Source organism: Acanthaster planci, linkage group LG01, assembly GCF_054643075.1.
Source record: "Acanthaster planci isolate LZ-2023a linkage group LG01, COTS_SCS, whole genome shotgun sequence".
Lineage (NCBI taxonomy): Eukaryota > Metazoa > Echinodermata > Asteroidea > Valvatida > Acanthasteridae > Acanthaster > Acanthaster planci.
In genome coordinates this window covers 29,426,215-29,453,672 of record NC_141777.1, presented here as the reverse complement: position 1 = coordinate 29,453,672, position 27,458 = coordinate 29,426,215, and the positions used below count along the sequence as shown (strand labels likewise).

The window sequence follows — 27,458 nt, the reverse complement described above, 5'->3', positions numbered from 1 at the left end:
AAGGAGGGGGGGGGAATTTCGCAGACGAAACCGCGGCCCAATGCAGTGGCCTAATTATCCGACAGCAGGTTATTAATAGAGGGCGCTGTTCTCCTGTAACGTTCAGAGCTCTCTTGCAAGTGTTCCTGTCACACTGGGTGCTGCGGGTTAGGGTTGTGACTTCCAAGTTCAGTCCAGTAGCGATCATGGATGAAAATCAGATTCAACCAGATGCTAGTGGTGTTGCGGACCAAGACACTGAAGAACTCACGGGTACGAAGATACTGTGCATTTTTTCAATGAAATGTAGCAAGAGGTTCCAAAACGAGTGACGACGATCGGTCGGTTTGCGCAGCACGATGCTGCGATCATACAAACAAGCCACGGTCCGTTCGGACAAAGTGGTCCGTTCAAAACAAGTCATCCATTGTACTTGTACAGTGTAAAAACGAAACGCCTGGTATGGCTTTCCCGTAAAACTTGTTGAACTTGGAGACATTAGTCAGCGGACTTACTATAGACCTAGGCCTATGGCACAGCTTGCCAAAAATCATGAAAATATGTATGTCCATAAAGCTAGGCCTACCAAACAACAAGAATAAATCTTGCATCTGTGTTTTTGTTTCTTAAAAATGCTTGGCAAAAGAAACTGTAGCATCACATATGCCAGACAGGAAGACTTGCAAATAGCACAGGAGTTTTATGCATACATGATTCATATAGCATCCACTACACACTTGAAGCCCATAAAGATGATGGTTGAGTTGTGTGAATGATTCAACTTCAAGTCCAGTTGTCTGAATGATTGGGTTGTCTGAACTGTTCAGTGAATTGTCGAGTTGTTCCATTAATAATATGGTGGACAAGTTTTCTTGAGTCAAATCTGTCAATGGATGAGTTTTCTGACACCCTCATTTCCTGAGGCATGTCATTCATTGTCCACCAAGTTGGAGAAATTGGATTATTTATGGCGTTCATTTTTGCATTGGCCATCTTTTCATTTTTTGGTTGAGGATGTAGAAAAAAATTTAAATTCTTATCTTTGGTAGTTTAAGTTGTGTGATTTCTCTGATACATAAATTGAATTGAAATTGAATGTTTTATATATTTCAGATGTCCATGTAGTTACATTGTAGTTGATCTGCAAGATTGTACAATAGTGCTGTGCTATAAGTCCATCCTTTGCAAAATCTATTACTTTGGGCCGCCCAAAAAGTCTCTGGTTTCTGGTCCAGAGCTGGCTCCAAAAGTAGTGCGGCGACACAGCTTTTTTTCCCCCAAATTATTTTTTCTGGAAATGATGTACGTATAACGCACAATGTTTATTGCAACTGCATGCGCACGTGACGTCAGCCGTTACATGTACCAACACGTAAATAGACTCCCCCCCCTACTTGTTACTTTTTAAAAACATTATTAGCTTGTACATTTACACAGGACATAAGACCACCTTCTTTGTCTGGTTGCCAGATGTAAATGTATGATATAGAAATGATGTCAGCTGCTAAAGAGTGCCCAACTAAATGTATGGGGAACCAGAGGGACTCCTTTACTGTACATAAACTGTACACATCAACCGTAACCCATCCAAAACACATTAAAATTACACAGTAGCAGGATTCCTGCACATTTGGCAGCTTTTGGACATCATTTTATACCAAATAAAAATCTTTATTTTGCCAATGCTCTGGTCTACAGCAATACGTGCGCTGGCCAGAAACAGGAGATTTTTTTGGGGGGGCCTTAATTTGATTTTCTGAAACACTGTGTGACTTACGAAGAAAAGGTGATTGTCTGAAGGTGAAATTTATTGACAGATCATGCAGTAAGGTTGAGCAATTTTGCAAAGATAGACAGATCGGGCAGATCGACTGATCATGCCTAACATATATGTAGAAGGTGATCTTAAAGTAAAAATTACATGTAGCCCTCAACTATTCTAAACATGGGTATTTCCTCCAATGTACATGTAATTGTTACATGCTTAAAAGTTGTCCTGAGCTTTTATGAGTTTCTCTGCAAATGTTTTGTCATTTTGGCAGCAGTTTTATAAAAATTGATACCAGTTTGTGTGAAAAAATGTCGGTTTTAATGGCGCGTTCAGCTACTCAGGCTATTTGCGCAGTAACTATACGTTTATTCATAACCTTTATAAATCAGCATCACATTACGGAGTTAGGAAGAAGGTCTAGTTTTAGAGGCAGGAGGAAACCGGAGTACCCGGAGAAAAGCTGCGAGAGCGAGTATGGACTGGAAACCAAATGCACTTAAAGCCTGGGCCAAGCCAGGACTCAAACCCGGGCCTCATTGGTGCAAAGCGAGGAAAGAACTGCGACGCTAACCTGTTCTCCTCCCCCCCGTGTGAAAAATGAGTACTGGCTCTTAGTAAAATGGTTATTTTTCAAAGACTTAGGCAGGAAATGAAATGGAAGGTGATGGCATGTGCTGATGCCCAGTCTGACACCTGTAATGGTATGAGTTAGTAGGGATGTGTGTTCATTTACAGTTTTTTGGGAGCCAGGTACCCGTTTTATGTCAATATTGGGTACCCGAGTACCCTTAAAATATAAACATCACTTAACAAATGGCATTGTGTGCAATCGAGCCGGATCATGTGCCCAAAACAGCACATTGTTCTAAACGTAAGAGGGGAATCTCCCCTACCATTTTATGCAACAAACTTGTCATCGTCCGTTTGTAACAAAAGAAGCTCCATTGATCTCTGAATCGCAGTTATATCCATGGGACTGGGTTTTTCCGCAGCACGGTGATTTTCAGCTGAATTCTTCTCTTCCCTATTAAGGAACCAGGAAATAGAAATATTTTTATAAATTTTACCAAAGTTAAGGTTTCAATCAACCTTATTTTAAATTTTTGTTAGCAATTTTAACCCATATTTTTGATGCTTTTTGGGTTTTTATGCTAATGCATATTTGCATATTCACGAGCAGAACTATGATGTCATGCAAGGCACTGAATCTTGATGTTGCACTGATTTGTGCTCTGAAAATTTCTAGAAATTTTTTTAAACGCTGCTGTGGCAGATTTCATTTTCTTTGGCAATTTGTTGCTGTGTAAGTATATGGCAATAATCCAGCAAACATCCTTTTCACAGAAATGATCCCAGATAGCAAATTCACAATTTGAACATGAAAACATGCAACCTGAACCATGTCTTCCTGGATTTACATCAAAGCAAAAGAGCCCTCACCTAACCAGAAATGCTTGGTCAATTGTTAATGTTTGAAAAAGTGCACTGTTCAGTTCACGTAACTCAAAAAAGATGTCAACAGTCTTCATACATGGAAGAAGTGTACAGAGATACACAAAAAGTGATTCTAAGAAAAGTTAATTTCCTGGTTCCTTTAAAGTTCACACACATTTCACATGTGGATTTTTTCTCTCTGTTTACGGGTACCCAGCCCGAAAAATGGAACCGAGTTTTGATAGTGACCGTTGGGTATCCGACACAGGCCTGTAAGTTAGGCTGTGTCCGAATTACTTAGCTGTGGCTAGGAGTTACACATAAGTCAATGGTAGTGGCTGCAACAATTTCCCATAGAGTCACATGCAGTTTCAAGCTGCAGCCAAGTGATTCGGATGTAGCCTTACCATGGGAACGTAACAACATAACCCTTGTGCAGCTGATGTCATTCACAGATGCACTCTTAATAGGTGATTTGACATGCCTCTTTCAGTGGTTGGGTGAGGCTTGTGAAGCATAAGTCATCCCTCAGTGAAATAAATGTTTTGTTGAAGTAAATTATTTGTTGTTTACCTGTAGGTATGGCACGAGAAGAGGCAATTATTGCACAGCAAGAACGCATTCAGAACGAGGTAAGGGTTAGCTGTTAGGACAGACAGTTGACACATCATTTTAGCTTGCACTGAGGCTTAACACTTTGAGTTCAGAAGAGCAAAATCACGAGTTTCATGTGTGCAGGTTGTTATGACGAATCAGATAATCAACCATTGTTGGTCTAATGACTCAGAAAGAACCAAGCTTGCAAGCCAAAGAATTAGGTGCAGAAGCACAGAATGTTAAAGCAGATGTGTGTATGTCGGTCACAAATTGTCAACGATGAAGATTTTCTGGTGAATTTTACAAGAAGCCCTCTTGCTGTTTCCAGTCTTATCGCAGTAAGATTTGGATATTGGGCACAATCGATAGATCCGTGCAATCATTTGATTGCTCTGCACTGTCAGTTGGTCCTGTACCAAATCTGTTGATCCTGCTTCATAAATCAACCACGTTTTCTTTCCAATTCATGAAAAACTGTTTCATAATAGGAAATACAAGATCAGAGATTTTCTTCCAGAGCTGACAAATAGTGCAGCATGATCATGCGATTGCACAGATCCATCAATAGAACCAAAGGTGATTGCGAGATGTCATTCATAAGTGGACAACAGGTCTTGAACATGTATGTACACCAGTAAGGTTTGGGGGGGGAGTTCAGGGAGTGCCTTAGTATTTGATACTGTCGATGGGACAAATTCATTTTTTAAACGAAGGCAGTTAGTGTTAACCACTTCCATTTTCTTCAACAGATCAAAGAAAACTGCCCATTGGTCAGTGACAGGTATCCCATCAGTGTCCTATTTGATGAATACCTTGATGACGCTGTCTATAAAGCCAAGATTGAAGTGAGTGGAATTTGATAACGGTCATCTTCACTGTATGGTTTACCTTGATCTTGGTTTGTCTTCAAACAATGTCAAATTCATGTTCAAAATTAATGTAGCCAGATATATTTGTAGTTAGGATAACATTAAATTAATGTAGGCCCTTGTGGCTTTGGTCTGGTAACGTGCCAAAACTGTGAGGGTAAACTACATAAATACCTGAGGTATCAAGCTTGGTTTATTGTAGTTAAGTAATCAGGCAGGATTGTTTCTTAATCCAGTCACCAAATTAAAGTTCCAATCTTAAATATTGAAGGAAATTAATGCACATGTGCAATGAGCCTTCAACGGGAATGATAAGGTATTGAATATTCATGTAACTGAGCCCTCTGAGGAAGTTGCAAAACTGGTCTCATGCTTAAAGTGTTGTCATACAGCAAGCAAAATATTTAGAAATTGGACTCAGCAAGTACATTTGTTCTTTCATATTTGCTGTGAGAGAAGAGAGGACAGGTTAATTTTTTGAGTGGATTTTATTCTTTGTGTCTCACATTTGATTTTTGCATTCAGGATTTATCAATGCAGTATTCACACATCAGGAAAACCCGAGGTGATGGTAATTGCTTCTTTAGAGCGTTTGGTTTTGCCTATCTAGAGAGGCTTCTCACCGATAAAAAGGAATTAAAAAGGTAACAAATTGACTTATCTTGAAATTGTCATTTGGACCCTACCGTACTAGCCCTAACCCCTTGAGCCTTTTTGCCAGGCACCCTCCTCAAGACTCCACAAATTCCTCCAATATTTCTTGAATATGCTCCTTTGAGGAGTGCCCACTGCCTCAATCCTTCAAAATTCTCCAGCAATTCCTGTCGTTGTGTTGAGGCAGTGTGAATGGTATCCCGGTGCAGCATGGAGGATTTGAAATATAATGTAGGCATGAATTCATGCATGGCCGAACATAAACAACACAAGGTCTCACCCACAACTTTGACACAACCCATCCTTCACAATCAGCCACACTTTTGTACCATTCATTCTTAATCCTCCCGAACAACCCAGAGGATTTGAAAGGACTGAGTAGGGTTAGGGCAAATGGTGTGCTTACCATCTCGCTGAATGCAGTGGAAATATAACTGGTCTGTTTAACTGCTTGTGAAAGGGGTTAAGGGGAGAGAGGTATATGTACCTTAATGTGCGGATGACATCACTTATTACACTTGCACTTTCCTATGGAGCCAGTGGGGGCCCACAGTTCACTGAGCCCCACAGGAATACGCACATGTAAACTGGCGTCACCAGTACAAATACCTATGAGAAATTTAATGCTTACCTGCTACGCCAACAGGCTCACCATTTGACCTGAAGGGAAATGAAGTAGCCATCATTCAGGTCACTCTCTGCTCTGTGTTAAAGCACTCCCTCACCAGCAGAGAAGAGAAAACCTGGTAGGGAATGATCAACCGCACATCTGGTGCACTTGCAGACACTTTGAATACATCCCAATAGAAATGGGTTGTGTGCACTCAGTGTGACCTGCATCAAGTACATAGGTGTACATGTATGTGCGCGCCCGTTAGAAGGGATGCTGTCACTGTGTAAAAGCACATCATCTCTTGTTCATGCACGAGACGACTCTCATCTGCTTGTTAAGCACACAACAATGTAGTGGCATATTTTAGCAGTAATCTCTCCACTGGTTGTCCCTTCTTTGTCAACCATCTTTCCCACAGACTTAAAACAGCTGCTGAAATGAGTAAGGACCAACTTGTATCCCTTGGCTTTCCCTCGTTCACTATCACAGATTTCCATGAAACGGTGAGTACTTCTTGGGTTTACATTCGCCTAAAAAGATGCCACACAGTGAAGCTGGTGTTCTTTCCACTTGAGTAATGTGAAACCTCTTTGTGTGTTTCTGTGAATCCAAGGGGAAGTGGTTGCTATATCTTTTTAGTCATGTTAGTGGAAGGCTTAATGTTAGCAGCAGGGCTGTAGTTGAGTCTAGTTACAAGTCTTTTCTCAAGACCAGTCGGGAAGAATAGGTAAACAGCGATGAAGGAATGCTTTGTCACAATTTATTGAAATAGCTTATATCTTGGTACTGGATAGCTTGTGTGGTCTCGTAACGTACTTGACTTCAATATTGTTTAGTATACGGCTAAGCATACTGTCTAGCATGCATTCAAGGTAATCAGTGAGGCATAATCAGGTTATGGTTATCCATGGTTCTTGACAAGCTTTCCCGTTTTATGTCAACCAAATGCCATGACTTCACTCTAAAAGTCACCTACCACCTCAAATACTTCATGTGGTCCGTCTTTCCTGGTTTTGCTTTTCTAATGAAGCAGTAGTCCTTCGTTTACATGTTTTTGCCCAGATAGGAATGTCTTTGTGGCATCCCCCTGCATAGCACCAATTGTAAGAAATCAAACTGCACTCAGTCGATGTTGATCTGTTGATCCACAGTTTATGGAGGTCATTCAACAAGTGGAACAACAACCTGAAGTGGATGAGCTGGTGGATACTTTCAGGGACCAAGGAATCAGCGATTACATTGTGGTCTACTTGAGGTTACTGACGTCGGGTCAGCTCCAGCAGAATGCCGAATTCTACGAGAACTTCATTGAGGGGGGGAGGACAGTCAAGGAGTTCTGTCGTCGGGTCAGTTTGGCACACAGGCTGATCCTGTGTCATATTGAACAGTTTAGAATGGTTTGGGAATATTTTGGCTATATGCCAAGAACCAGCTTCCCTCATCAACTCACATCAAACCATGTGGTACTTAGAAACACAATGCAATCTTGCTTACATGGTTGATACATTTGTTATATTGCTTATATGCTTGTGCTGCTCTCTCAATTTATAGGGTGCTTTCGGAAACGGAAATAGGTTTTCAATAATTTTCCCCCAGTATTTGCAATTTAAGGGATTAGAAGATAAAACAGAAAAATGAAATGTGTACTGAGCAGGCACATTTGTACTGGTTATGATGGTCCGTGATGACAAATCTCTGCGTAAATGTGAGATGCTATTGACTTTTTCATCCAGACCTGTCATTTTCAGATCGAGAAGTCTAGGTGAGTATTATGTAATCATTCCTCTCCTGGATGATAGGTTTGGTATGAGCATGTCGCAGGCACAGTGAGCACTAATTGAAGTATCTGAGACCATTAACATTCAGTGTTGCAGCTGAGCCCTGCAAGCCCATCATAGGTCATCCAGTCTCAAGCAAAGTCACTAGCTATTCAAATTAACAAAAAGCATTCCTTTATCATCGTTCACCGTGTTACCTATAACTGGTCTTGTGAGAGGACTTCTGAAGGACTTGTGATGGACTTGACAGCAACATGGCTAAAAAGACCTTCACTCGTGGTAACCTGTTACCAACTTTGTATTGGATGACATCAACCTGCGTTCAGTCTTTTTTTTTCTCTCTGTCTTGTGCAGGAAGTTGAACCAATGGCCAGGGAAAGCGATCACATTCACATCATTGCGTTGACTTCTGCCCTGGATGTCGGAGTTCGCGTCGTCTACCTTGACAGGGGAGAAGGGGGCAAAGTCATCCCCCACGATTTCCCCGACGGCTGCTCTCCGCAGGTTGTTCTCCTGTACAGACCAGGGCATTATGATGTACTCTACCCACTTAAGGGCTCATAGTGGCCCATCCTTGGGGTCATGGATCAGGAGTCAGAGTTTGTGGAACTGCTGGACAGAGCACCAAGGCATAGTAATTTTTTTCACGATACACCAATCAACAGTGCTCAGTAGTGCTTTGTTGAAGCAGTTTTATACGTATCACAGTGGTTGGTGACATTTTCCATTTATGCTTTATGAAATTAGTTTCTCAGGCTGTTTCAGTTTCTCAAGCGGACTTTACTGGAATCAAATTGCTTCACCAAACTTGTAACTTACAAAGTTTGCTCGAGTTGGTGCCGACACACTTCAGCCAAATTTGCGGTACTGTGTTGGGTTTGCAAGCTGGCTTTTTCCTATAATTTGTGCACAGAGTTACAGGATGTTTTGAGGTTTTTAGAGAAAGAAATAGGTCACACTCTGAGGTGAGTAAATTTAATCAACTGGCTGATGGTTCTGATAAATGCCATTAAACAACTCTGGCTTTGCAATGCAATTTAATGCTCCAATGCTTCATGTCATGCCTTGTATGTATTAGCTACTGTAGAATTTGGTTAAGTATTGTTTGTGTTTTCCTGGTCTTGTTTCTTGTTTTTACTAATGGTGGTCTACTTGTGTAATGAAAATCACACTGTGGATATATGTGTCCAAGTCACTCTTACAGGAAGTTGTTTAGATTAAGAAGTCGTTGCACAGGGGCCGTTGCACCAGTGGTTGCAGAGAGACTGAAACATGCTGTGGCGAGCAAACCATGCCAAGATGCCGTGGCTTTTTGCTCATTCAGACGAAAAAGCACCTTCTGTGTGTAAACCAGCTTGTGCACGTTATGTTTCATGCGACAAATGCAAAGTGCCATCCACTACTCCAGCAGGGTTTGCAACCAGCCGCTGAGTGGTCTTTGCCACAGTTCCTTTGCTTCCTCAGTGTTGTTTCAGTCGGGGCATTGGATGTTCAATTCTGTATTTTGAATACTTTACCACTGAGCTTCTGCAACTTTTTTAGTGCAAAGATCCTTGGCACTTGTTTCAAATATATTAAATAGAGGGATTTCACATTAGCGCCGTTTGCGCATATCCGCATCGAAACCGAGGCACTCTGTGCTGAACTTCGTCACGTGCACCCGCAGAGTAAACACAGTACATGCAATATCCGGTTCGTAAGTGTGATGCCACTTCAGTTTAAACCACGCCCACTGCACATGCAGATACACGACCATCGCAGGTACGATAGTTCGCGGTAAATGGCCGTTATTTTTTCTTTTGATTTTACGTGTCGAGTCATCCTGAAAGACTCTTTCTGAAAAATTGGAAGCCTGAAAAGTCTGAATTTAACATACCTTTATGTATTTTGTGTCTTGACTCCTTACTTTCAATCATCTGATCGAATTAAGAATTGAAGCTGACACATACAGCCTTGTTTTCAAACGCGGAAGTGCGCAGATCGATGCTAAAAGCATCGTATTGGGATCCCTCTATTGGGTTCTCTACAATGCTTCACATAAAAGCTTTTCAACATTTTAATGAGAAATAAGAATAACAATAATGTAGGAAATTCCAAAATGACAAAGGTGCCAATATGGACATGAGCAAGCTTAGGTCAAATTCTATTTATTACATTGCTTGATGTAATGTACAGGTTTTACAGCTCATGGATTGATGGTAATTTTAAAATGGTAAAATAAATATCCAACATAAAAGGACAGCTTCTGTGGTGACCCTTTGTCAGTTTTGTCACATTCCCAACTATACACAAGGAAATAATCTTAGATTTTCAAGGAATAATTTAGGGTTGCATAAATGTCTGTAGAAATAGGATTTAAATCTGCCCTTTGCCCAAAACTGTCAATGCTATATGGAAATATATACACGTGTAGTCCCTTTTCATTCATTCACTCATAACCCACTGTGTGAGAGATGTGCCTTTATCTAGAGTTATACTTACTGTTTGCCATGATGACTTGTTACTTTTATTCAGCAAGGCCAAGGCTGAAATTCTCTATTTCTTGAATCTAACCATTCGATTTAGATTCTGAACCTCAGCATACAATGCAATGAGCCATGTCGTGTTATTGTGACTGAAATGTGTGTTGGAAACACCGAAGTTTCAAGCCAAAATCTCAAGTTCACAAGATAAGATGTTTTCTTTTGGACAAAATTGTCAGAAGTCATCTCATGTACATGTAGGCGCTGCTGCTTTGTGTTCGTCAGACAAGTCCAGTGCATTCAAGCGCAGTTTTCTGTATCGCTCTCGATCCTGCACAGAAAAAAGGGGGGAAAATGTTTTCAGTGAAGCCACCTGTAGTTAGACACTAGGCATAGGCTAAATATCTGTCACACCATACACTCCACAATGGTAGACTTTACACCATGTAGTGTGCATTGCCATGCACTTTCCACATCAACTGATGTCGCATGGCGAAAGGAAATTTTGTGGAAAAAATGGACTCTTTTTTTATGTCTAGATAGACGATCAGAGAGTCTAGTTAAGGGTGTGGCAACTACAGTCCATGTCCACACCTGGAAAGGATTTCCACAACAGTGTCTCAAAAACATACAACTGTATAATTCAGCACTTTTGTTAATAAATTGATTTCCCGAGCAGGACTTTATACAATCAAATGGAAGTGCCAGACTTAAACTGACCTTTTTAGACACAGACGCCTTCACTTTAGCAAAAGCAGACTCAAAATCAGCTGCAGTCACAGCTACTTGGGAAACTCCAGTGCCCCTCTCTGTTCCACCACCCCTTGGGTTAGTGCCTGTTGGTACACTCCACAGGACTACCCTTAGAGCAGCCATGGAGGCTTCTCTCACCAAGGCAGCCAGGTCAGCTCCACTGTGAAAAAAGGGGGGTACTACAGTAATGATGGAACATCCAAAGTCACACAGCTATTCTTCAGAATTCAAAGTACATGTAACTGTATTTAACAACCATGCACGGCGTGCTACTGACGAGGAAATGATGTAATTTGATTGTCAAGCGTGCATCTCAATGAGATAAGGACTTTGTCATTCAAACGTGGATTTGCTGCAAAACTTTCAAATGCTCAAAGAAATTACCTTCCCTTTTGTAATTTCACTAAAAGCTTATAATATTGTACAGCACAGGACACCCACAAGTATCTCACTGCTTGTTATTTGAAAAGAGGGACAAAAACTCTACTACACTTGAAAACAAAAACCGTGACATGACACGCTGAAGATCTAAGACAAGTTAAATAGATGTGAACTTTTGAAGTATTATCGCTGGGATAAAGATTGTTTTTGAACGACAGTATCATACCTGAAGCCATCACACCTGTCATCATGTCCAATGTTCTCTAAGATGACATCATCAGCTAATGGAGGTCTTGTACCATTCTAAAGACAGAAGGAATCAGAGCAGAAAGAGCTCATATAAAGTGAATAAAGAAACTAGACCACACAGACAAAACTCACCAGTATGCATGTGCTCGTTCTGTAATTCTGGGGACCACACACATGCTGTACAACTGCAGTTAGTGGGAAACCAAACATGTGAGGACATCTAGGAGTCTTCACAATGCCAAATTTGCCAAACAGAAAACCTGACCACCAATGCCTTATCAGCCAGGACAGACAGTTGAACTCTGTATAGGTGAGTAAAGCCTGGTTTCTATATCGATGTAAGAAACGCAGAAAGCAACGCCATCAAGATGCAAACTGCAACGCAGACATATGGAAACATGTCAAACGCAAGTATCATCGATAATGCAAACCAGCTCCAGACAGACCGGCAATATTGAGCCCGGTTCAACTTTGCCGACTGTCTGCGTTGAGTCGCTGAGTAGGCCTATACAAACACACACTGGCATAATGGACGTACAACAATGTTTCTCTCACTTAATACATGTACCACTCATTTTGTCCATTTTCTCCTTATTACTAACACATGCAGCCCCAATCGTCAACAAAATAGCTGACTATTGACAAATTAAATCAAGCTGGAGTATCAGTGTGACTTCAAGAGGAAACATTGCCACCTAAAAAAGGCATTTTGGGCGAAAATTTTCTGAGCTTTGGGTGCCATGTTGTTTATTTTTTGGGATGGAATAACATTGCATCTTGTCTCCGCCATGACTGCTTGCATCTTGATGTCTTGCGGACCGTCTGTGTTACAAACAACCATATGGAAACCGGGCTTAAGAGAAAAGGGACACTGCAAAACAATTTCTATAGGTTACAGGATTGTACAATGACCTACAAAGCCGCGTGAATAAATTGCCCAAATGTCCAACAGTCTTTTTAGCACACCGAGAATTACTACCTTCTTCCTTTTTGTCTCACCTTGGTGACAGTCTTCAGTATGGCTACTCTATCTTCAGGACTGGGGATTCCCACATACAAGGTCTTGTCCAAACGTCCTGGTCTCAGTACAGCTGGATCAATGATATCTGAAGGAACATAATAGCACTGTCAACAATCAACCAAAGAGTTAAAGATAGACACCTGGTTTAAATCAAGGATACAAAGTTGTTCAGTTTTCTTTCACAGTTTTCTTTTAAACAACTGACTGTTAAAACATATAAGCTGAACTGTATACGCAAAACTTGCTGAAAGAGTATTAAACCAACAGTATTTTAATTGAAACAAACGCAAGCAACGTAAACAAAAATCTCTCACTATCATCGTGGGCGTTGCCTCAGTAAATGCACTGATGTGAATCTGCTCAATACGTACCTGGCCTGTTGGTAGCTCCAACTATGAAGACTTGCTTCCTTGCTTCAAGGCCATCCATCTCAGTTAAGAGCTGATTGACAACACGGGCACTGGAGCCAGACTACAAACAAACACAGCAATCTGGAGAGGTTAATTCTCATCCTAATCAGATACCTCAATTGAACTGTATTTAAGGCAAAGGACTCGTCTGTCTGATCACAAGCAAGAATGTTGAGTCCAAGAAAACATACAGACAGGTGCTTCAGTAAAATTTCATAGATGTATACATCAGCAATATTCCCAAAATATTTCAATGTTTATTTTAATGTTAATTTTGTGATATTTTCAAAATCTCTGCAAAAATTGATGGACCGTGTAGCTATGCAAACTTATAAAGATGCGAAGATGATTTCACCTCTGCAGAATCTGACCTCTTGGGGCAGAGGGCATCCAGTTCATCAAAGAAGATGACACATGGAGCTGAGTTTCTTGCACGATGGAAGCACTGTCTCACAGCACGCTCACTCTCTCCAACATACTGTGGTCAGATACAAAGTCTGGTCAGTATACGCTCTGCCAACGAGCAGTGGCAACAAAGTCACATCGAGTAGCAAATTCTGTCAATTCAGAGATTGGTAGAGAAAATCTGTCTCTCACATCAGATAAAAAGTTCACCGACAAGGGGGGTTCCTTTTCCTGTATTGCATAATTGTAGTGCGGTCAGGGGAGATTAGCTCAAACACTGAAGATCACACAATACACTGTGATAGGGAAATCTTATCCAAAATTGCTTGATCACTTACCATGTTCATGAGCTCAGGGCCTTTAACTGATATGAAATTGATGCCTGATTCATTAGCTATGGCCTGTCAAGAAAAAAAAGAAAGCTTTGAAATTCTAGAAAGTAATCATTTGAACAGTGATTGTCCTTACGTACAGGTGGAAATGACCACTTATAATCATTGCATACAACATGATGTTGACCAGAGAAACCATAGATAAATAAAGAATGAAAAAGACAACTGTTGATTGCCTCAAGTGGTACGGTTGGGGCGATCCACCGAGTATTCTACATTTCTGAGTTGCTCTTGAGAAAAATTCAATGTTCAGTGGATCACAAAGAGAAGTCAGGTTTTAAGTGGTCCACCAGCTAAAGCAGTCAATATTGAGTTTTGAACACTTAACCCACAGAATCTGCACAGCTTTACAAGAACTTACTTAATCAACCCGAAACCCAATATCAATGAACTTGTGTTTCAGTTTGGGTGTCAGAAACTTCACTGGTACTTTCCTCACTATCTCCTGACAAATGCTTTCACAAATTTCTTTTGAAAATCAGAATGCATAATGAATTGATTTTTGAGGTTTGAACACTTAATCCACAGAATCTGTTTTCCTGTGAAAACACACTGGTGTTAAACTCCATCTGCTTCTTTGGTTTCTGTATGCATATCACTTATTTGATCTGTGTGTGAGTAGACAAAAATATTTTTAAGGAGAACATGGAATGCCAAGTGAAATGCTTTCTGCCATTTAAGAGACTTACCTTTGCCAGCAGAGTCTTGCCACATCCTGGGGGACCAGCTAACAGGATACCAGGTGGTGATGTCAGACCCAGCATCTTGAAAGCATCAGGGTTTCTCACAGGAGCCTAGGAACCCACCAACAAATGGCACCAGTGAAAGAAATGCCCTGTATAAGTGCAAAAATATGTGCAGATCAATAATTGTTGTCTTTGACAAAGTGTTTTTCTCCTACCAGAATTGCCATGGAGAGCTCCTCCCTGATTGAGTGTAGTGCGCCGACGTCGTCCCATGTCACATCTGGAATTGTAGCAAAACCTTCACGCTTGGCAGAAGGTTGCACGTGTGGTAGTGCTTCCTGTGAAAACAATAAAAGTAGGAAAAAAAAGTTGAAAAAGAATATAACAGCTTTACAGTAGTCATATTCGCTATTACCCCATTTGATTTGCTCTTAAATTTATGCATAAGCCCACCTTGAGTAGAATGTGTACAATTACATGATCATCATTTCCACCAAATTACTGCCCACAAAAATTATTCCATCCAAGCCCTATAACTTATTTATCCAAACCTATTACTAATAATTATTTGAAAAGCACACCATCCGTTAACCCCTTCGCGCTCAGTGGGAGGATTAGTGCATACCACACGTACATTCTATTCATCATGCAGCTGCGGTTTCAATGTGGGCCTGCTGCTGGACAGGGCTTTGCATACTGGGCATACCACAGCCCAGCAGTCGCAGTCAAAAGAATTCTGCCGTTAAGGGGTTAAAATCAAAGCTAGCCACTGATGGCATGTGTGTGTTCTAATAGGTCACAAAATATTCATGCAAGTCAGACTAGAATTTACCCTTTTTTCATGCATGCTTTTAACCAAAAGTTCTTCATGAAAGTTACAGTATCTCCGATCACTCATAAGGTCAATTGTTAAGACGTTCCTCTGTTGCTTCTCCTAAATTAATGGGTTCTTAGTCACTGCATCTTTCAATGGTATTTCTCGCATGAGAGGTAATACACTAAGGACATGCAAGCACAGATTTACAAACCTCGAAGTCTTTCATCTCAATGTACAATTCATCTAACTGTTCTTCTGTGAGTGGTGAATGATCTTTTAACCAACTAAGGGCTGCACAAGAACAAACAAATAAAAAACGACCAAAAATCAAAGACAATTTGAACTTGGAATTCTCAGTTAAATTCTCAATTGGACAGAACAAGGGTTAATGAGTGGTAAACTGGTTACCTGTATACACATTTTCATTTCTTCAGCTAGGGGCATTTGGAAAGTAGTTGTTACATTAACCCACAAGAAGTTTCTTGCTTTGCTGCTGACGCGAGTGGATGTTTTAGAACATATCCGTAAGAAGGAAATGTGTCATTGGAATGTTATTCATAATGCCGTTAATAGGACTTCCATTTGCAACAGACTACTAATAACACTACCTAAATGATATGATGGTTTCGGGTCTGCTTGCTCAGCCTCCTTCACATCCTGTATGGTTCCTGGACTCGTCTGCTTTCCAGTTTGTGCACTTTGACTAGCTCTGTTTTCTCCACCGTTGTCTGCCTCGATGCATAGACGTGATGATGTGCTGTCTGTGATAGGTGATGGTTGAACATTTTCAGATGGCACTTGGAGGTCGTGGAATATCCTGAATGTAGAACAGAAACACAGGTGTATAGTATAAATATAAAGGCCGTGTCTGAATCACTTAGTTACGGCCGGAATTTACACACGACTAAATGGGAACTGGCCACGGCCACTGTCATAGACTTGTGCGTAATTTCAAGCCTTAGATAAGTGATTCCGACACAGCCTAAGAGTGGGGGTATGTGGCCTAGTGGGTAGGTTTTGTAGCTCCCGATCACGGGGTCAGGGGTTCGAACCCCACAGGTGGTGTGAAGTAGTTGCTCCTTTACATTGGTAAGAGGCGAGTGACCAATGGGTGAAGTACAGTCATCATAAGAACTTGTCCTAGAGTGATGTGACTTGCCAAATGCAGGCATGTCATGTCTGAGAACATGCCTGGTATAAGTGTAGTGTCACAGCAGTTATGACATCTCAAGTGACTTTCAGCTATGACCCTTACCCAAGCCACAGAAAGCTGCCTGCACATGTTACCTTTGTAGTGCTTGACAAGTGCACTGTTCCAAAATTCCAAAACTATAAATATGCCACAATTTTCAGCATGCCCTACAACACTAAGGTAGTTATGGATTGCTGCAGTGATGTCTGTGCATCTCATAAAAGAAATTGTGATGTTTTCAAGTTGGTCAATTACTTCACGGTCACATCAGTAGTTCCAGGTTTTTCCCAATTCATTCTTGTCTTACCTATTAACAGCACACATGGCTGCCTCTCTACAGAGTGACATCAAGTCAGCTCCTACATAGCCTGGTGTGAGCGATGACAGACTGGCAAAGCTGAAGTCTTGAGACAGACGTAAGTTTCTGCACAGAACTTGCAGTATCCTTGTACATAAAACACGTAAACACGTATGGCCAAGAGTTAACATCTAGTGTACATCACAAACTCCGTATGATGCATAAGTGCCAATTATTTTCAAAACAGCTGGTTTTGGGATAGTCTCTTGAAACACTAAAACCCACAAACACCAGGAAATGAACACCGAGGGCATCAGCTATCGCTCTACTTGTAATGACAGCTAATCAGTCTATTCCCTTCCAATTTACACTGAACTGAATTTACAGTAATCCCTGTAACTATATGCATTTTTCATTGCACCAATCAGTGTTAATTCTTCTTCACTGCTTTCGACTATTTCAGTTAATTGTACTGTATTGCTAATTAAATGCATTTTCAGGCCAGTCCAATGTTACAAATTCTGTAATTATGTTTAATCACTGGCTGAATGAATACATTTCCCAGCTAAGAGCTCTTTGGGGATAGGGCAGATTTAGGGACATTTGGGTTTGAGAAGTATTTTGCCTCCCCCCCTCAACTTTTGAAAGTTCCCAAATGTCGGAATTGAAAACAGAAATAAAACCAAACTTGGAAATAGTCCAACCTCTACCTCTCTCTTTCCTTGACACCAGGTATGCCCAGACAGATCTCTCGATCAAACCTTCCAGCTCTTCTTAGCGCTGGATCCAGGGAATCGGCTCGGTTGGTAGCGCCGATTACCAGCACATGCAGAGGACTCGTGCTCAGTTCTACCATGTGAAAAATGCAAATGTTTAAGAGGCAAGAAATTAACTAGGCGTATTTTTCTGAAAGAGTCTGGGGCACAGTTTGGGATGTTACAACGATCAGTGGCATCTTGTATGTAGATTGTTTTGGACAATCGAATCCCATGGTTCCAGTTTTGCACAGGGGTTAGTTTAAACCTGAAAAGGTTGCAGCTTTAATGAACAGACGAAGCAATGTAATATATGTCAGTAATTTTCTCCATTTATTTGAAAAGTGCTGACAATGGAAGCTGGTGGGAAAAATGAGACGACACAGCTTTTTGACTAACATGTTTTGACTGAAAGTACATGCCTACATCAATCAAAATGAGTGCTAAATTACATAAGAGGAATTATGTGATACTTTAGGAGAGGACCCACTGGAGATGTTTGCTTACAACGAGGCTGGTGGTTTACAAAAAAATAATTTCCAAATGTTTTTGAGATAGGGAGAATGATGACTGAATCCCTACAGACATTTTTCAAGCCCAAGGAAAAAACAAAACAGCCTTGGGGGATCTAACTGGCTAAGTAATGGCTATGGCTTAGGTTTACCATCCATGCAGGAGAGAAGCTGAGCCACTATTCTCCTCTCCATCTCTCTCTGGGCTGTCTCCCTCTTAGGAGTAATTGCATCAATCTCATCCAGGAACAGGATACAAGGAGCTAGACCCTGTAAACAATAACAACATTAATTTTGCTTCAGTTTGGTGATGAGGTTTATAATCATTACATGAAAGAAATTTCTATATGTTTAAAAATCTATAATGCCAAAGAAAACATGGAAGCCAAATGTCTGGCTTTGTAGGCACCGTCTGCAAACATTTCTTCTCCATCACGTTGAAAGTACCTTTTCAAGGTGAACAACAAGAACTGAACAGACTTTGGCAAATGACTAACCATGGCTTCTTCAAAGAGGTCCCTGATGTTACCCTCCGACTCTCCGGACACACCTGACACTATCTCAGTTGCTGCTATCTTCAGAAATGGAAGCTGAAGCTCCTGCAACCATATAACATACTACAGATGGATCTTCACAGGATGAAAGCAAAGCATCTGACTTGCAACAGTGAACCAATTCTACAGACAACCCTCCGGAAAACAGGGCAGTGTGATCGGTGGATAACAAAATCCTTCTGATGCTCCCCAGCATCTTGGCATCCAGTTTATTACCCGGTAGCAATGTTCATATTATAAAATGAGAGCTCCTCTACTAAGAGTGTACTACATCTTTGTCCATGACTTCTCTACTTAGTTACTGAATGAACTGCATTGTGTAAATGAGCTCACCCCTGCAATGGCATGGGCCAGTAAGGTCTTGCCACATCCTGGGGGTCCATGGAGAAGCACTCCCCTGGGTGGGGTCACCCCTAGCTGCTGGTACACCTCAGGATGGCGCATGTGGATCAGCAATTTGCACAGCTCCTGGAATTCACAGTCAATCAAGACCAAAATATAAGCCAATTGGATTTAGCACGCCTGTTGGTTTAAAGAAGTGTGAAGTAACATCATATGAAGTCCTGTGTGTTTTTTGAGAATAGTAGCGTTAACCCACAATTTTAATTTTAAATAGTACACTGTAACTAGTTTCTTTTTGGAAGTCAACAAGGATAATTGACAGGATTAAACATTCAAGTGCTTTTACACCTGTTTCTTTATTTGGTAATTATCATCTTTACTTTCTCTTAAGTCAAATGCAGAAGTGCTGCTGGAACCAAAGGATTTAAACTGAGTAAATCATGGACATCTGATTAATGAACTCACATGTAAAGTTTCATCATTTCCTCCAACGTCACTGAAAGTTACTGTTGACTGTTGGGGTTCCACAACTAAAACATCAAAAAGATGTTATTTGTTAATGCTTCCGGTGAAATGATTATACAATTAAGACCCCAACTAATGCAAATCTATCAAAAATCTCGCTGATTTACTCTAAATCTGGAGGATTAAGGCTATGTGCACAATACAAGCAACACATCCTTTAATCAAACACAACGGCGTCAAATTCTCAGTTGGGAGAGAAAGCCACCAAATTATGAACTGGTTAATGACTTGGTACAACCATGAAGTTTATTACGATATACATAAAATGACATAATTGTTATTGTTTTAATGGCGCTTTCAGCTACTCAGGCTATTTGTGCAATAACTACATGTATACGTTTATTCATAACCTTTATCTATCAGCATCACATTACGGAGTTAGGAAGAAGGTCCAGTTTTAGAGGCAGGAGGAAACTGGAGTACCCGGAGAAAACCTCCGAGAGCGAGTATGGACTGGAAACCAAATGCATTTAAAGCCTGGGCCAAGCCGGGACTCGAACCCGGGCCTCATTAAAGCAAAGCGAGGAAAGAACCGCTACGCTAACCTGCTCCCCCCCACGACATAATTAATTCTATACTTATAGTGTGGATTATAATGTTGGTTGTAACCCTTCCAGTTGTTGATAAGGACATGTTTGGCATGACTGGAAGCAAGGGTCTCATAAAACCATTTCTCACTCTTCTTGGCTTTGCGCCCCCTCTCCTGCCCCATCCTCCCTTTCTTGGCTGTCGACTCCTCCTCCATCATCGTCTGATTGCTGGACTTCCTCTTCTTGTCCTTAAGTCTCTTCATGCCAGTCTGTGGAGTGGAACTCCCTGAAGGAATAGGAGTGGCCTCCTGGGAGATAGGGAGTCGATTCATCAAATGAGACATATCAAGATTTATCATAACGTACCAAAAAATGGCCCAAATTGTTGTCATGAAAAACACAATACCCTACTATGTCTATAATACCATCAATGTTTCAGGGACGACACAATGTTTTTGAGCAGAAATGAGATAAAAATCCTGTAATTTACAAATGTGATAAACACCTGAGAGATTGAAAACTGTAAGCACGTCCTGACATATATGGAAGATAACCACGGGTGACAGAGATGAAACAGGTGCACTGATGGGGTAGATATATTCAACAGACATGAACAACCAGTGACGTATTCTGTGTACGTATTATCTTCAATCAGTTCAGCACACTCCTTGCACACTCATCTTCCATTGTCTTACTGTAGCCAAGGTCCTTGGCAGCAGCATCTCTCTTCCACGTCTTGATGGAGCATCGTCAACATCCTCTCCGTCATCTAGATGATCCATTGACAAGTTTCCCAGTTCCATACTATCTCCATCTGAGTCTGCCTTGCCCTGTCTGCCCGGCGGTCTGCCAGGTGTTGTGTCTGGGGTTCCTGCAATTAGCCAAGTGTTACATGTTATTCCAGACTTTTATCAACCACACAGGAAGTAATTTGAAAGTTCAGAAAGCACATCTACACAGCTTTAGGATTACAAAATGACTGTTAATTACAATCAAATTATGAGCACACGAAAGGTAGAGCATTCAAAGTCTTACAGTTGGCTTTTGGCTGATGCAATTTTGTTGATGTATCACGTGTCTACTTTGTGAAAGCTTCGGGAAAATAATGTTCAACTTTGACAAAGAAAAGATAAATCATGGTTTTCAAAACCTCAGAATGGTCTACCAAAGACTACCACTATTCCAAGAACTGAGCCTCTGAAAAGAAAAAAAAAATGCGACATTCTCCTGCGACAGGAGGTAATTCTTTCAGTCACCATGAAAGTAAGAAAGGTAACAACCTCTGCCCATGAAAATTCCCTAGAGTTTGGCAATGTCATAAATGTCAAAACTGGCACAGGTTTGGTCTCTTATGAGATCCAATTGTGGCCACTGTACGACTGACGTCCTCAGCTGCACATAAAAGTTACCTTGATTGACTGAGTCACAATGCTCAACATAATTCCTTACTGACCTGATTTCTTACCTGCAAGATTACTTGTCTGTGGCTTCAGGCCAGGGCTGGGTGAACTTGAGGCTGACGGTGTGCCCTTGCTGTACAGTTTGCTGAGGGCTGCGTTCACCATATTTGTATCCTATTAAGTTGGGAGAAATATCATGGCTTCAAAATCACAGTGCCTCCGGTGCTACCATATCTTCCAGTTACCCCTCAAAGTGTGAATATATGCCGAGACTATTTTCAAGGGGTAGAGCACCATGAGTTCATGGTGTAGGAAAATATTCGATCTGTGGATAAGTCTGTGGACTGTGGGTTCGAGTCCAGCCTGTGGGGTTGTGGAGGTTGTTTTTCTGGGCAAGACACTCTCAAATTGCTTCTCCCTCCCCAGGAGTCCACAGGTACCAAAGACAGCAGAGATGGCTATCATGTTTGACTTTGCTGCCTCCACCATAAAGCAAACATCACACTGAGTACTCTACGAGTTAGTGAAATGGTCTGTTGAAAGTTGTGGGCCCCGGTGAGTAGGAGAAGTCATGAAAGAACTCCTTGTCCATCAATATTTGGTGAATGTGTACATTCTACACAAACAGTTTTATGGCCACGAGTCTAAATATCAGTAGCCCCTGCAACAGTATGCAAGCTCTAGTAAGGTTCTTGGTTACCTTAGATTCCACATAATCCTCATTGTCGTCAGAGAAACTGTCTGAGCTACCATCATTCAATGCTTCCCTGTCCTGTCTGCTCAAACTGCCTTCTCTGAAAAATATAAGTTCCTAGTGTTACGTAGTGTAAATTTTTCACAAACTCTATACCGAGCTCAGGTCATGTCCATCTAGTGCATTAATACAAGTGAAGTGCTTTCAGCCATGCTTTTTACAATATTCTATGTATTGCCAGCTATAAGTGATCATATGATTACATTACAATATAATCTATTTCAAGTTTTTTATGAAATAGAACTGTTGGCAAAGATGAAGGTGAATAACTTCTTTAGAAGTCATTCCCAAAACCCAGCTCACCCATTGCATTTGTCCTGTTTCCTCCTCTTTGAAAGATGTCTTTGTTCCATGACGTCTAGACCTGACTGCTTGGACTTTTGCTTTGCAACCCAGTCACAAACTAGAGAAGAAATAAGAACCTGAAAGTAACGTCAATAAACACAGTTCTCTGTTGAGTGAACCCCGCAATGAGAATGGCATGGGTGCAAAGTGGGGTTGGTGCACAGTCTGACTGGGACAACTGATGTGTTGTCAAACAGTGTGATCTCTTTGTACGCCAGAATGTGATTGCACAATAGGCCAGTAGCAAGCACTGTACCAACTTTTGTTCAGCACACAATCAAATGAAGATAATTTGAGTATTTGACCACTGAACACTCTCAGTTTTGAATGTCGCACTGCAGCAGCAATACTCTGGTGCAACAGCAACTTTGGTGTCGCAAGGGTATGCTCATGCATGCATAAACAACAGCATGACAAGCACACCTTCTGTTACTAACAAACATTACCTCTCTGCACTGTCTTCCTGAAAGCAAGTCTTTTCCTTCTCCCATACTCCCTGAACATAAGAAAAAAAATAACTTTAGCTTACTTAATAGGAAATATCAGTATTGGAGTTTGTAGTAACTGGCTGTGAATTCACTCAAACTTGATGGCCAAGAACCTTACAGTTCAAGTAATTCTTGCCTTCTAATTCTTGTTAACAGTGTTGGATGTAATCAGTTGATATGTGCCTTCAGTCAATCCTGTGAGAAATTTCACATTTCATTTTCCTTGTTTCAAAACAATCATCTTTGACTCTGAATTGGAAAGAAAGGGAGGTCACCTGATGGTGGGAGTATCAACAGATTGATGTGAAAAGAAATTGACCAATTGCACCACACTTGATTGATCAGGCCGCACAACAGTAAAAGATGACAAAGATGTGACTTGCCTGTACGTCTGTTGAAGATCATCAGCAATCAGCACAGGATCTACATAGCACCCTAAAGGGAAGCTGTCCAAATGCTGCAAGGAAACATTGGAAGCAATGTTAGTTACTTGCACAATCCTCGTCTACCGTTGTTGAAAAGATTCTCTGGATTTCGTCCTTTCGGGAGGGGGGATGGTTGAAAACATTTCTTTTCTGATGAAGTTCCAGACTAAACTGCCATCACAAAGTCACACTGAATACCACCATCCATGAAATGGTTTCATTGCTTTGAGAGTGGAAATCAGTTTGAGGATCAGTTTGTATACTAATAGTTAACCACTTCCTGCTGGGTGACCAGTTTTCAAGTACATAGGCTTTATATGCACAGCCGGGCCTTATAACAAAAGCTGCTGGGCATTACTGTACATTTTTTCACTCTCAATAGTGGAGATAATCCAGCCTTGTTTTGAAACAGCATACCACGGTTTGAGGCATTTAGAGCGAGCAGGTTACCACCGGGGACAAAAGCTCTCCACCACAGCAGCGATGAGCCACACAGCACTGCTACATGCTAATCTGGCCCAGTGAAAAGAGGTCAGCAGTGCACTGTGCTGGTTTCGGGAACAAAAGAATCTTACATAACACGGCACAATCTTGGCTCTTTTTCCAAGGCTGCAGGCCTGGCTGAAATATTCAGGAGTCAAGGAAGGTTACCTGACAGCTTTAGAGTAGTACCCAAAGAGTCCTTCATGTGGGTATAAACGGCCATTAAATGAAATGATGAATTTTTGAAGAATTTTTAAAACAGAAAATCTTGAAAAGGACCCGGCATCTTGTCGTGCTCAAGAAAAATCCACTCGGCAGCAGGTGGTTAACACTGTTTCTCAAGATTTTTTTCACACGATGTAGTACATGTACTGTATGGTCCAGGACTCCAGTACTTAGGCCACGTTCGAGGAGCTACACTACATGTACCTTAGACAAGAGTGTGAATGTTGGGCACAATCAGTGGATGTGCACTCTCAATCATGCTGTGTTATTGATCCTGGATGAAAGTTGTCACTTTACGTCCCTTTTAAAAAAAGCCATGAATTAGAAAAAACAGCTGATGAACTGATGCAGTGACAGATTGTACAAATCTACTGGTTGTGCCTAACAGGAGTACACATTCCTACACTGTTCAGTGTGTGTTGGGAGTGATCTGTCAATATATGTGATCAGCCAATCTTTGTGCAATCAGTCGATTTCATTGCATGATTTGTCAATTATTCCACCATCAGCCAATCACCTTCTCTTTCTAAAGCATGGCTATGATAGATTGCTTCAAAAAAGGAAGTTAAGTTGTAGAGATTTCACGCAGGATCAACTAATCATGCAGAACGATTGGCATATCATGCAGATCTGTTAATCGTGCCCAACATTTCCACCGCTAATCATAATTCATTGATTGCATTCAGTATACATTTTGTGAACTGGGCAGTGATGCCTAAAGATGACATCTGTTCCCAAATTCACAGATGGGACAAATTGTGGAATACTCTACCACTTACATATCCCACCTTGAAGTTGGCCATGGAGTAAAGATCGACTGTTTACCCACAGTTAACAATCATTCTAACTTTGTGTTCTGAACAGATCATGTGGGCACCACCTCAAACCTTGTTGCCAGAAACTAAAAAGGATTTACTATGAGTGGCGGGATAGCCTTTCCGTTACTCCAGAGAAGATACCTACTGCCTGTGATGTACATGTACATGACCTAACGTCTGTGGCCATATGGTTGAGTAGTCCCTAATTTCACCATTTCCTGTGGAAACCAGTCAGACTTCACAATCGGTGGTGAAATTTGGGACTTGGCCCAATTTCACAAAGCTGCAGAAAAGTCCTACTCCCTATAGCAGCAGATTTTGCTAACCATAAACACAATCTCATGGCATTGTGGGCAAGGTTCTGCTTATGTGTGCACGCGAAAACACACATAACACACAAAAACTCCCATTTCCAAAGATGTACTTTGTATTGGCCTATTGGAGAGAAGGAAATTTCTAATAGTGGGTTTTGTCCATACACTGAAGTACATGTATATTCATAACAGTGTGTGCTCGCTGTTTGTCTGAGAACTTTGTCTGAGCAATTTGCTCAGTACAACATTGAGCCAAACACTGCACTTCAGTACCATGACCAGAGCTCTTAGTTTGACACCAGTTCTGTGACGAAGATTTTAAAAATTAAGGAATACACATGCATATTTAGGACTACCTGCTCTGCCCCGACCCAACTGTGGCAGACATTAAGCCAAACACTGCTTTTTAGTATTAGGGCCAGCTTAGTTTGTCTCCTGTGCAACTCAAGCACACGCAGAAACATAGGCACTCGTAATATGTGTAGAAAAAAGGACAGAGTAGAAGTTGGATATTTCACTTGACTCTGCCTATTGGTTGTACTTACAACCAATAAAAATGCTACAATTTTGGAGATGATCGCCCTACTGATACGAAGTACAAAGTGTCCCAACCATAGTTGGGATTTCCCCACTATGGTATCCCAATTGGCTTGTGACACACAGAACTGTGGCTGAGGCCCACCACAACTAACAACATGAGTCTGTTACACCCCAACTATAGTTGGGACAATCCCAACTGTAGTGCTGCAGTTGGGCTGGCCCAACTATTATTGACCAATGTCTGTGGCAAATGTCTCAACATTATCCAAGTCAATATTTCTCACACTTGGCACATTTCATCTAAAATGTGGCACTTCATCTGTTCATCTCGCCCTATAACCAATGGCATGACATTCGTAAACAATATGACTTTGTCACATGCTGGGCACATCATGCACACAGGACCTATCTGGACGGGCCCAGCTATAGTTGGGACTTGTGCTATAGTTGGGGCGTAACAAGTCCACAGTTCACTGACATAGCCTGCATTAGACCTTGTTTGAGTAACCAGGACTCTACCATTATCCTTGTCTATGAATCGCCTCTTTTAACATTTGGACATGATTGCTGATATTGTCCAATTGCTAAATTTTGAAAGAAGCAATTTTGTAGAGTCCTCGTTTAATACTCGCGGAGCACCATACTATGGTCCGTAGCCTGTGCTCTGCATGACCATGTCATAGCATGACAGGTTTTACTAATTACCGTCAAAACAGTGTCACCTTCCCAAAAATGCAAGTTTAATCTACAAAAGAGGCATAGAAGTGTAATACTTGGGCTGAAAGAGAGTTTCTAGTACTTAGTTGGAGGCCCCAGATTGATTTTCAAAATGTTTTTTTTCCACACGAAAAAAATGACAACTAGCAGCGTAGCTGTTCGCTGCCATCTTGCCTCCTAGTCATGGAGCTTGGACTGTACCATTTAGGTGTGGATATGCTGTAAATTAAAATACTTTTTAAGAGAGTAAAAATCAATATTATTATAGTAGAAACAACATCATAGATTTTACTTAACACAGTTATCGTCAAAATATGAAAATACAATTATTTGATCTTAAGAAAAATAAAAATATAGTAACTTTAAAGGAAAAGCATTGTTTCTTTATCATATAATATCACCACCAGGCTAGCGTAATGTTATGGTCCCAGTTGCCCCGGCCAGAGGCAACATGGCTGCTGATTTCTGAGCTGGTTCGAAGAAGGCGATGAGGCCAAATTAAAACGGCAATTTTCCTGAGTCTATCCTGTTGTGGTTTAGTCAAAATATCCTTCCAGCAAACATTTTACGGTCGATTACTGCTTCTTTTGATTTTTAACGTGTTTTGGAGGTGTTGACAGTGTGTTGAATGTCCGTTGCGTGTTGACGGTGTGTTGGCGGTAGTTAGTATCTGGTCGGTGTAGGCCTATGTGCTAGAGCAGCACACACCATGTACACTTAAGTCTTAAACTCTTATACACCTGAAGTCATGGACAATTAGCCCAAAGTGAATGGTATGAATACAGAAACACATCCCTTCCCACTGACCTCTTGTACACGTCGAGCCAACTGCCTATCTCCAGTATAAAATGGCAAATGTCGTTTCCCAGGATTTTCGGTCGACATATTTATAACTGGTCATGGAAACAGAATAGTCCCAGTGAATCCACGTGCACACATGTTGAAATGCAACAACGCCCTCTGTTGACCA

General features: G+C 41.1%; 2 protein-coding genes across 4 annotated transcripts; one reads left to right on the top strand and one right to left on the bottom strand.

The window, feature by feature from the left end:
- Positions 1 to 100: 100 nt before the first annotated feature.
- On the top strand, positions 101 to 9,934 carry otub1 (OTU deubiquitinase, ubiquitin aldehyde binding 1). The gene is made up of 7 exons (XM_022242230.2): positions 101 to 252; positions 3,764 to 3,816; positions 4,531 to 4,626; positions 5,176 to 5,294; positions 6,336 to 6,420; positions 7,069 to 7,263; positions 8,050 to 9,934. The coding sequence occupies exons 1-7, from the start codon at positions 186 to 188 to the stop codon at positions 8,257 to 8,259; spliced, it is 825 nt and encodes a 274-aa protein (XP_022097922.1). The 5' UTR covers positions 101 to 185; the 3' UTR covers positions 8,260 to 9,934.
- On the bottom strand, positions 9,827 to 27,453 carry LOC110983182 (nuclear valosin-containing protein-like). 3 transcript variants are annotated; one of them, XM_022242226.2, is made up of 25 exons: positions 27,296 to 27,453; positions 23,346 to 23,423; positions 22,925 to 22,970; positions 22,437 to 22,536; positions 22,080 to 22,173; positions 21,445 to 21,553; positions 20,675 to 20,850; positions 20,128 to 20,287; positions 19,390 to 19,454; positions 18,916 to 19,050; positions 18,526 to 18,627; positions 18,181 to 18,298; positions 17,472 to 17,610; positions 16,771 to 16,908; positions 15,880 to 16,088; positions 15,483 to 15,562; positions 14,670 to 14,792; positions 14,458 to 14,562; positions 13,715 to 13,777; positions 13,327 to 13,449; positions 12,933 to 13,032; positions 12,540 to 12,646; positions 11,518 to 11,594; positions 10,878 to 11,070; positions 9,827 to 10,488 (listed from the first exon to the last, which is right to left on the bottom strand). In XM_022242226.2, exons 1-25 carry the CDS (start codon positions 27,371 to 27,373, stop codon positions 10,405 to 10,407), a joined length of 2,802 nt encoding a protein of 933 aa, XP_022097918.2. In that variant the 5' UTR covers positions 27,374 to 27,453; the 3' UTR covers positions 9,827 to 10,404. The 3 variants fall into 3 exon arrangements, 2 of the variants coding, with proteins under 2 accessions (XP_022097918.2, XP_086989222.1); XM_087133096.1 differs by lacking the exon at positions 27,296 to 27,453 and adding an exon at positions 26,893 to 27,188; XR_015424364.1 differs by lacking the exons at positions 9,827 to 10,488; positions 10,878 to 11,070; positions 11,518 to 11,594 and having other exon boundaries at positions 13,343 to 13,449.
- Between the last annotated feature and the right edge of the window lie 5 nt (positions 27,454 to 27,458).